Genomic DNA, 12,368 nt, shown 5'->3' with positions numbered 1-12,368 from the left:
TGTAGTAATACAGAAAAGATGATAGCTGCCTGGACATGTGGATAGTCCAGAAGCTAGTGTTTTTGTCGAAGCCAAGAAATCCTTTGGGAGATCCAGCATGAATACCTGCTTCTGCAAGCAATGAAAATAGTAGTAAGCAGCATAAAACAAAAAATGAAAATGTATTTTACCCCAGTACCCCTCGAAAAGCGTACCAACAAAGTGCCGAAACGTTGGAACAACATCATACCTTTGTGTTGATAACTTTTTCTGAAGACTGCCCTGCCGAATGTTAAAAATTACGAATTAAATCCAGTCCATAGAAAACCCTACTTATTTTGATACGTTATATAAAAAAAATCAGAGTTTTCTTCAGAAAAATATAAAAATAGGAGTTAGTTCGGTCAATACACCACGAAAACATGGAAAAACGAATATAGTACTAGAACAGAACGTGCACCGATCTTATTTATTTACCTGTACCCTCCTTAGCCGAGCAAAAGTTGAAAAGGTTATGTTTTGGGTATTTATAAAGCTGCTCTTTGTGCTACAATTTTACTTATTTTTACCACCTCTACCGAGCAAAATTTTAAAAAGATATGTAAAGGGCACTTATAGATCAAATTATTATCAACAAAATTATTAAGCCAAGTATTGTTTTATATTTGGTAATTACGGTGAAATGGAAATGGAAAATTCTTTGGATCGATTATTTCGGATAAGCTGAACCCGCTAAATTTCCGCTACCCGCTGATTTGCATAACAGTGATTCATACTCGGCACAGTTTGGCGAAGGTATAAGCAATTTTAGTTAGGCATAGTTAGGTACATCGAATGTGGTTATCATTTCAGTCATTTAGCTCACAGTATCGCATGGTGGAGAAATCTTCATCCAGTTCGTCATCCTTCCAGTAATGGTTGATTCTACCAAAAACCGGTGCAGCTAGACGGTGCACAACTTCATTACATTGAAGAAGCAAAACCAGCGAATAATTAAGTGATAATGACTGGCAAAAAAAATAACAGCATAATTATTCCGGCAGCAGCTTCCCATCAGAGGCTGACAATAATGGTACGTACATCGTCGGACAAACCTGTCGGTACCTACCACAAAAAGCATGCTGTGCACGTTCACCGTCATTGTGTGCTTACTGCTTATCCTGGCATTAGGCTAAAGGGTAGTAAGCGTATATGAATGAGGATACAAAGGTTCAGCTGTCTTGCCCTTAACTGTTTCTCGTTTGCAGTCGGTTTAGCCGGAATCGCGAAGCCCGGTTTGGCTCTCGGCATTGCTCGATAAAGAAGGACCCGTGCACGGGAAGGGAATGAACCAACTGCTTGTGGCTTGCCACACGGTTGAAACAGATGGAGAGGTTTCAAACCTGTGATGAGTTTCACCATCATAGGTTGGGTTCGTTGTTATCGGAGACTGCATGGAGTCATGCCCATGACATTTCCTGTAACGAGATCATCTGGTTTTTTTTAATGAATGAAGTTTTGCTCTAGGTTATAGAATAACAGCAACCTAATCAAACAGAAAATACGTAAAATAATTTGATAGGAAAGAAATTCTGCAACAAAAAGAGCAATTTTAATTCGTGGGCGATCTTTTTTGAATGATTATCTGAACTGAGTCCACAATGTATTGGGGAATAATCCAAACTTAGGAACAAAATGAGTTGTTTTTCTCCCTGAAATACCGTATTTCGATAAAAAAAAGTTATTACTGTCAGATATGACTCAATGCGAGTGCGAAATTATCCATTTTTATGTTTGTGCAAAACAAAAGAAGAATAAAAAGTGACTCAAAAGTCGTTTTACTAAGGTCGTATTTTTGTTTATTTCCCCTTTCAGATGTCATAATATGGGGTACCCGTGCGAAAAAACGCATAATCGCACGTCACCGCCAGAGCCAGATTGGATTGAAACAATAACTCGCCAACAGCCTTCGACGACACCAGCTTCGGTGCCGAGAACTGACAGTGCCGCAAATTTGTACGCTACCAACGGCTGCCGGAAGCACCATAAGCATCACAGGAAAAGCTTCTGCCAGAGCAAATCTGCTCAGTCCGGACATCACGTCGCCAGTTGTCGTTCGGAATCTGTAGCATCAACGGCCCGTAGCTTTGGAACTAGCTTCCATTATCCTTTCAATCTTTTTCATCCGTTCCATTCGTCCTCACTTCAGTACCCATCGATCATTTTAGATAAACTATCGCAATTTATAACAAAACATGTAGCGGCCAAGAGTGGCTCCATCAGAACCGCCGCAAAATTGCATGCCTCCCGTCCGGATCCATTCGATCAGTCGCTAGCAACTGCTTCACCCAAATGTCAGCATTCCCACGACACCGGATGCAGGCCATTTTCAACCGAGTTTGTCCCAGCTAGTGAACCGGATCGTCACCCTCAACCCGAACAGCTTCACGAACAGCAGTCGGCGCTCGGTTCCTCCACGTATCGAGACAGGCGTGTGCTTATATCGGGAGCCTTCGCTTTATCAACGTCAGCAACGCCATCACCCCCGTCATCGGTAGATCCCTTGAATGGACCAGTTGCATACGCTGGCAGCACTGATACCACAACCGACTGCACTAAGCTGCAATCCTGCTCATCATCGCCATCACCGTCGAAATTAGCATCATCATTATTATCGCAATCCTTCGCCTCGCCATCACCGTTGTCTTCGGCGGCATCCTCCGTAGCACACCTAACTGCGACTTCGATTTCATCCTTAACGAGCGCGACCAAGACTGGGACGACTGCGACAACAGAGACGATCGAAGAGACAACAACGACGGCAACGACGACGGCGACGACCACGACCACGACTAGACCTAGTAATAGCCATTATCTTGTAAGACATTCACTTTGTTTATATGCCGCGTCTAGCGTCATACTAGCGTTATGTTATCTAACAATACCAACAGTTGCCTCAGACGCACCACATACCATGTAAGTATAGCAGCGCAGCGGCCGCCGCTCTCTATCGTTATCCTTTATGCATTATAATCTTTTTAATATGTACTATCAAATTGTTGCTTTTATACGCTTGTCTATGCTTTCCCGCCTTTCTCGGCTTCGCTGCCGATCTACACCTGTTGAAGCACTGCCGTCTCCATATCGGTGGCCCAACCGAAGGAAGTGGAGGTGGCAGTACTTTATAACTGCCAGCGCATAACTCAAACAGTGAATTAAAAAAGCTATTTTATTCTATTGCACTAGTTAGCCAAGCACAATTTTCCGGAATTATTCAAAAGATCAGCAGAATAGTTGAACCATACTTTTGTTTCACTCTGCTGGCTGCCTGCTTTAGTTTTAAACAATATTGACACAGAATGTTAGTTAGTTAGATGGCACACTTTTAAAGCGAGAGAATTAACCTTATCTCAGTTGCTATGCGCTGGGAAATCCTGAAATGCAACATATGTCTAATACCTATAGTAAAATTAAAAGATAAACTTGTACTACGGTGATAGAGGTGATATAATCTAAGACTCATTTTTTCTCTCAAACAAATGCTCTCAGGCGACAAAAAGCACGGTAAATAAAAGTTTTTAACCAAGAAGTAGCTGCTGCTAGAGAAACAACGCGATGCACCCATATTTTTGCCTCTTCTTCACGTGTATCGAGCAAAATCATAATAAACACAATAACGCAGCCGGAATGGTAGAAAAAGTTGATAGTTAATTAGCGATGTTGGTACCTATTAGTAGCCTGCCAGTGCCTGCTTTGTTGCATGTCCGGAGTCAATTTGAGCGGTTGACTTCCGCCTCCAACTTTTATCACGGAATGAATGGTCTGCAATAGATTTCGTTGAACTTTTCGGTGGTTCGGTGTAGAAGCCGATAAAGTCGAAACGAAATATATCGAAGATTTACTTGAACGCAAATCTACTGTTTATCTACTATTTATCTGTCGCAATTTTATCTTTTCTGTCATGTTCAGTCAAATTTATTTTATCGATCAGGATCAGCATGGTTTTATTAACATTTAATCAACCGAATAAAATGGTCAGGAATCATTGCTGGAGTATTTGAAAAACGAAGTTTATGTACAAAATTTACCGTCCACACAAAAGTTAGAATCCTAATCAGCTACCTAATCAACTAAGTGTTCTTCTTTTATTTGATTTCGACGAGAAATTGTGAGAATAGTATTATATGTTTATGAGGCTGAAAAGAGTAAGAATAAGGAAAACATTAATAATGAGGGAAAAATTGATTGGATAAGAATATTAATATTTACGACGCATTTTTATATAATTTATGACGTATTTTTTTCACCCGGATAATCGAGTCCAACCTGTATATCTATATAGAATGGATACCACACACTATCATCTATTTATATAATCTATTTATATAAGAGGCTTACGTCTGTACCAAAAACCAGGTCTCTGACAGGTCGTCATAAGAGGCTTATCGGTAACTAAAAACAGGTCGCTGGCAGGACGTAATGCTTTCGTAGCAATGAGCTGTATTCTCAGTCGCCTCACTGGTCGACGGCTGGACTGCTCGATTGCTCAACCGGTTGACTAGACTGCTCGACTGGACTGGTCGATTAGACTGCTCGATTTGATTACTCAACTGGACTGCTTAACTGAACTGCTTGACTGAACTGTTCAATTCGACTGCTCGACTCAACTGCTTGATTGGACAGATCGACTTAACTGCTTGACTGAACAGCTCGATTTAACTGCTCGAGTGGACTACTTGACACATTTGCTTGACTTACTACTCGACCCGACTGCTCGACTTAGCTGCACGATTGAACTGATCGACTGGACTGTTCGATTCGACGACTCGACTGGGCTGCTTGCCTGGACAGCATGCCCAAGCAACAATGTGAGTTTTATTGTACTGTTATGGTGGTCTTCAAGATCAATTTTGGTCTTAAATGCCATCATAAGAGTGTAATAAAACATAAATTGTTGCTTGGGTGATTTCTCTGCTCAACTAGACTGCTCGACTAGACTGCTCGACTCCACTACTTGACTCCACTGCTCGACTGGACTTCTTGACTCGACTGCTCGAATGAACTGCTTGACTCAACTTCCGATTGGACTATTCGAATCGGCTGCTCGACTCAACTGCTCAACCAGATTGCTCGATTCAACTGCTCGACTATACTACTCGATTTGATTGCGCGACTCAACTGACAGCTTTATTCAACAGCTCGATTAGATTGCTCGACTTAGCCATTCAACCCGACTGCTCGACTCATCTGCTTGACTTCTGTTTGATTCGACAGCTCGACTGGATTATTCGACTCAACTGCTCGACTGGGCTATTCGACTCAACTGCTCGACTGGACTACTCGACTCGACTGCTCGACTCAGCTGCTCAACTGGACTACTCGACTCAACTGCTCGAATAAACCGTTCGACTGGACTACTCGACTCAACTGCTCGAATGAACTGCTCGACTCGACTGCACGAATGAACTGCTCGACTCGACTGCACGAATGAACTGCTCGACTCAACTGTTCGACTTAACCGCTTGACCCGACTGCTTGACTAAACCATTCGATTCGACTGCTCTACTCAAGTGCTCGACTAGACTACTCGATTCAACGACTGGACTACTCGACTTAACTACTCGATTGAACTGCTTGACTGGACTGCTCAATTCAACTGCGCGATTCAACTGCTCGACTCGACTGCTCGATTGGACTGCTCGACTCGACTGCTCGACATTTTACTCTAATCAGACTACATAATTGTTGCAAACAGCCAGAAGTTTTTATTCAGTTAAGTTTCCGGCTATGACTCTTTCAGGTACAACTTCTTAGATCTATATTATGCAATATAAGAACTCAAAGAACTAATACAAAGATTAAACATCTTCGCAAACACCGGCCAATGGCATGTGTCCGCAGTTTTCGGAATTCTGAACAGCCATTTATATTTTCCGGATCGTAAGATTCGGTCTTAACTTGTATCTGTATAATTGATACAACTCTTGATATATGCGTTTGGGCCATATAATTTTAAGCTCAAAAAACGCGAACCAGTTTGCTTTAACATTAATGCTTCGTACCCCTGCTTCGAAGAAATAACGGGAGTCTGTAAACCACGGGACTACAGCTGACAATGAGTAGTTTTTGTGTCATTTCTTCTGTATTATTTGTAACTTTCTGTTTTCGTGAAGCCTGTTGAGCCTCCTAAATCTTAAAAATAACTATTTTTAATGTATTAAGTAGGAATCGACTAAGTACTTTAAACAATTCATACAAAAAAAACAAACAGATACCAGTTAAATTAAATGAAATCTAACGGGTGGCAACTAAAATTTTGGAATTTTTTGCGGCCCTAATGCTCAACAACAAACGAGTTCAGAGAGAAATGAGAATATGTATATTGGCGCTCTCTCTCTCTCCTCATTTTGTTAGTATTTTTTGTTTTGTTTACGCTTACCCAGTTTGGCTAAAAATGGCGTCGAAACAAGAAGCATCTCGGGAGCGCGTTGTACACTTCTGCGAACTGCAACAGAAATCTCGGCAAAAAGTATTCGGTACAACATTTAAAAAGCAAATATGTTGCGGCTTCAACTGTTTACCATATCCTAAGATCCTCAACAACCATTCGCAAGCAAGGTAGTGGAAGACCAGCCAAAATTATGGACGCAGAAGGACATCGTTCTCTTTCTCGTTTCTTCAACAACAAGCCCACTGGTTTGTCTATCAATTGAGATGCACCAGACGAATGTTTGGAGAAAATTTGGATCCCGTTTCTACAAAAACATCATGCAAATGGACAATACGTGTTTTGGCCGGATAGAGCATCATCGCATTACGCCAAAAAAACACAATCGTTCCTGAATACCCATTCGATCCCATTTTTACCCAAGAACCACGACCTGAAAAATCTGTCTCAGTGCGCCCAATCGAAGATTTCTTCGGGATTTTGAGTTCCTTGGTGTACAAAAATAACTGGAGAGCCACGAATTGCAAACGGTTGATTGGTAGAATCAAGAGATGCATTCGCAAAGTTGACATGAAGGCCGTACAACGCTTCTGTTTCGACGTCAAACGAAAGCTTCGCTGAACAGCCGATTACGGACCGTTTTCAAATGTACACTAATTTTTTTTCAACAATGGATAATGTATCTTTAATTTCGGTAAATCAGATCTTCTTCATGTATCTGTCTTTTTTTGACAGCTTGAGAAAAAAATTCCAAAATTTTAGTTGCCACCCGTTACACTAGAAATAGCGAAATTATTGGACTACAGTGTAAAGATACAGAGAACAAAACAATCAAGATTTGTTAAGCAAGAAACTATAATTTATCTCGTGCAATCAGAGTGCATACTATTCTATTATGATGCCAACGTACAAAAAAGCACACTTCAATAGCTGTAAACGGAAAAAAGAGGTTATTTTTCATTCTCCAAAATAATAATAGCTTCGATATAAAGCCGTCTTACTCACGCTGCTGCTGCGTTGTTTCATGCTTCGCACGGGTTATTACGTAGCATTATTTCTGTCAAAGCGCCACAAGAAAGCACATTCAAGCAGAACAAAGCAACGGAAAACAAAACAACCATACTAATTCTCGCTATTTTTCTCGCTATTCCTGACCACCACCGTTGATTACGACGACGATGGCGCCACTTTTCCGTTCTGCGCTGCCGATGGGGTCGATTGTGCATGACCGGAACCCCCCTTTCGGTCCCTGTTCGGCTCGGCGCGGTGCAGATTCGCCGAAGGAAAGTCAGACAAAGAAATTCTTGATCATCTACTGAAAGGATCGCGATATGATAAGAGGTTGCTGCCACCGGTTGATGGTAAGTGTGACTTTCCCTATAATACAGCTCCCTTTCTCTAGCCATTTAAATTTGTTGTTTAACATGTACATAATCATTAGACTAAATGAACATTTTTAGTTTTTGATTTAAAGAATTCTTCATGTTACGATAAGTTCCACCTAGCTTTTAGAAATTATTGCTTTTAATTAATAAAACTGCTTCAGTATATCATTTGCTATTTTTGTTAGGACATGTTAAGAAAGCCAATTCTTATTTTTAAACTAGTTAATCACTGCATGTATGTGTTGATCAAGTATCATACCTTTTATTTTGATATCAAATCTTAAGTCACTTCCTCGAATCATCGATTTTAGAAGGAAAACGATTCCAAGGCAATAGTATTGTACCCTAGAAAAAAAAACAACGTGTAAATTTTACTACATAGATTTCAATGTAAATTGATTTACATAATTTACGACCAGCATGATGTGGTGCTCGATAAAAGTAAACTTCGAAGACAAAGAAAGAAAAAAAACCTAACATTAGACCAAAAACCAAACAACAACACACTGCAAATTCGTTTTCATGTTTCCTCTTTGCAGATGCGGATTTTTGCTGCGGCATGCAAACGCCGGAAATGGCGAAACATATGCCCGATATGCGCGTTCCAGGACGTCCTCAGAATCGCGGTCCGTTCGCTATACTTGCTCTTTCTCTTTACTACTCTACTATCTACCTAAATATATATATTCAGTCGAGTTGTCTTGCATTGCAACGTAAACATGTCCTTTCTACTATCGGCCTCTATCCTTCTTCTTGCCACTCACTGCACTCTAATTTTGGACGAATAACCTCACACATTATAAGCCGTTGTTTGTTGACTGTTCTCTGTCGCATTGAACTGTTTCCGTTTATCTCTATCTATTCGCCTTTGATGTTATATAAACTTTGAATTTTCCGTATGAGTACGTGTAGGTTGTTAAGCTTTTTAACTTGAACGTGTCAGTGTATATACTAGGGTATTCATCTTTTGTACATTGATTTATACTATGTTTCTCGCTGAGTAAAACAGGTTTAAATATTTATCAAATAAAATACACACTAGATGCTCTAAATATATTGTATTTCTGTCATGCACCTTAATATATTGTTTTATATATTGTATATAGTTTGCTTAAATATATTTCATTTAAGTACTATTCAACCTATAAACAAGATATAAACAGGTGCGGAAGAAGAAGTCATTTGATGATATTAGTAGCAAAAAATCAGTGAAGCCTGGGGTACTTTTTCAAAATGACGTAAGTGACAATAAGAGATCCTCTTCGCGTCTCCACTCTTTTCCTCGTCAAGGTGATGCAAACGTACTTTTCTGCATCAACTTTGTATGAATCGGTTGCTGGCGTCACTAGCTAGCTAAGTATTAAGAAAATTTTCTTTTATACAGATTATATCTCCGTAATAATCAGTAGAGATGGTCACCAAAGAATCCAGCTAGCACCAAATCGTACAGCAATGTACCATACAATGTGCGAAAATTATCGTAAATAACTCTTTACAAATTCGGAATTGTAACTAAAACTTAATAAAATGCGCACAAGTTGATTTTCTATCGTATATGACGATAATAGCTGACACGTATACGATTTTCAGCATAGAATTGTATAGCAGTATGGAGCGAGGTGCGCTTAATCGGATATTATCGTATATCAACACTTATATAGAAACACGCATAATTAATTCTCATCACGTGTATCCCCTCCAAAATAGTACGAATATGCATGTTTTGCACATCAAATACGATTTATTAGCATGCATACATGCACATAAGCTGGTTTTTCACTTTTACAAACATATAAAAATGCAAGCTGGGAGATTCTCTTAACGTCATTTACGTTCTGTTGAAAAAGTTCGGAGGATCGTGATTAGTTGATTTTTGATTCCACTCACATCGTGATGAAAATTCCTCTCTGCATCAACACAACTTTAACAAAATCTCATCACCTGTATCAGCTGCCAGCTGGCTGAGTAGTTATTAAGTAAGGGTCAAGTACTAAAAACATTAAAGCCCAACGTTTTACGTAATAAGTACCCATCATTGATTCATCTGTAATCTGTAAATACAAATAACAGAAAGTTACGACTTTTACAAAAACTTACTCCGTAAATCACTTTTTGTGGTAGAGCATAGGCTGTTAGAGTCACGGTGTATATCGACGTCAATCAATCAATCCATCCATCCATTCATCCATCCATCCATCCATCCATCCATCCATCCATCCATCCATCCATCCATCCATCCATCCATCCATCCATCCATCCATCCATCCATCCATCCATCCATCCATCCATCCATCCATCCATCCATCCATCCATCCATCCATCCATCCATCCATCCATCCATCCATCCATCCATCCATCCATCCATCCATCCATCCATCCATCCATCCATCCATCCATCCATCCATCCATCCATCCATCCATCCATCCATCCATCCATCCATCCATCCATCCATCCATCCATCCATCCATCCATCCATCCATCCATCCATCCATCCATCCATCCATCCATCCATCCATCCATCCATCCATCCATCCATCCATCCATCCATCCATCCATCCATCCATCCATCCATCCATCCATCCATCCATCCATCCATCCATCCATCCATCCATCCATCCATCCATCCATCCATCCATCCATCCATCCATCCATCCATCCATCCATCCATCCATCCATCCATCCATCCATCCATCCATCCATCCATCCATCCATCCATCCATCCATCCATCCATCCATCCATCCATCCATCCATCCATCCATCCATCCATCCATCCATCCATCCATCCATCCATCCATCCATCCATCCATCCATCCATCCATCCATCCATCCATCCATCCATCCATCCATCCATCCATCCATCCATCCATCCATCCATCCATCCATCCATCCATCCATCCATCCATCCATCCATCCATCCATCCATCCATCCATCCATCCATCCATCCATCCATCCATCCATCCATCCATCCATCCATCCATCCATCCATCCATCCATCCATCCATCCATCCATCCATCCATCCATCCATCCATCCATCCATCCATCCATCCATCCATCCATCCATCCATCCATCCATCCATCCATCCATCCATCCATCCATCCATCCATCCATCCATCCATCCATCCATCCATCCATCCATCCATCCATCCATCCATCCATCCATCCATCCATCCATCCATCCATCCATCCATCCATCCATCCATCCATCCATCCATCCATCCATCCATCCATCCATCCATCCATCCATCCATCCATCCATCCATCCATCCATCCATCCATCCATCCATCCATCCATCCATCCATCCATCCATCCATCCATCCATCCATCCATCCATCCATCCATCCATCCATCCATCCATCCATCCATCCATCCATCCATCCATCCATCCATCCATCCATCCATCCATCCATCCATCCATCCATCCATCCATCCATCCATCCATCCATCCATCCATCCATCCATCCATCCATCCATCCATCCATCCATCCATCCATCCATCCATCCATCCATCCATCCATCCATCCATCCATCCATCCATCCATCCATCCATCCATCCATCCATCCATCCATCCATCCATCCATCCATCCATCCATCCATCCATCCATCCATCCATCCATCCATCCATCCATCCATCCATCCATCCATCCATCCATCCATCCATCCATCCATCCATCCATCCATCCATCCATCCATCCATCCATCCATCCATCCATCCATCCATCCATCCATCCATCCATCCATCCATCCATCCATCCATCCATCCATCCATCCATCCATCCATCCATCCATCCATCCATCCATCCATCCATCCATCCATCCATCCATCCATCCATCCATCCATCCATCCATCCATCCATCCATCCATCCATCCATCCATCCATCCATCCATCCATCCATCCATCCATCCATCCATCCATCCATCCATCCATCCATCCATCCATCCATCCATCCATCCATCCATCCATCCATCCATCCATCCATCCATCCATCCATCCATCCATCCATCCATCCATCCATCCATCCATCCATCCATCCATCCATCCATCCATCCATCCATCCATCCATCCATCCATCCATCCATCCATCCATCCATCCATCCATCCATCCATCCATCCATCCATCCATCCATCCATCCATCCATCCATCCATCCATCCATCCATCCATCCATCCATCCATCCATCCATCCATCCATCCATCCATCCATCCATCCATCCATCCATCCATCCATCCATCCATCCATCCATCCATCCATCCATCCATCCATCCATCCATCCATCCATCCATCCATCCATCCATCCATCCATCCATCCATCCATCCATCCATCCATCCATCCATCCATCCATCCATCCATCCATCCATCCATCCATCCATCCATCCATCCATCCATCCATCCATCCATCCATCCATCCATCCATCCATCCATCCATCCATCCATCCATCCATCCATCCATCCATCCATCCATCCATCCATCCATCCATCCATCCATCCATCCATCCATCCATCCATCCATCCATCCATCCATCCATCCATCCATCCATCCATCCATCCATCCATCCATCCATCCATCCAT

At 41.8% G+C, this 12,368-nt stretch overlaps 1 protein-coding gene across 1 annotated transcript in view; it reads left to right on the top strand.

The window, feature by feature from the left end:
- Positions 1-1,843: 1,843 nt before the first annotated feature.
- The window catches only part of LOC128736209 (uncharacterized), a 133,048-nt gene continuing 122,523 nt past the window's right edge, over positions 1,844-12,368 (top strand). Inside the window, exons 1-4 of the mRNA XM_053830688.1 lie at positions 1,844-2,934; positions 3,508-3,522; positions 7,679-7,767; positions 8,331-8,417. Of these exons, the coding sequence (XP_053686663.1) occupies positions 1,844-2,934; positions 3,508-3,522; positions 7,679-7,767; positions 8,331-8,417 (1,282 nt within the window). The remainder of the gene's footprint in view (positions 2,935-3,507; positions 3,523-7,678; positions 7,768-8,330; positions 8,418-12,368) is intronic.

This window comes from Sabethes cyaneus, chromosome 2, assembly GCF_943734655.1.
Source record: "Sabethes cyaneus chromosome 2, idSabCyanKW18_F2, whole genome shotgun sequence".
In the NCBI taxonomy this organism is placed as follows: Eukaryota; Metazoa; Arthropoda; class Insecta; order Diptera; family Culicidae; genus Sabethes; species Sabethes cyaneus.
This window is presented reverse-complemented; position numbering and strand designations above follow the sequence as displayed.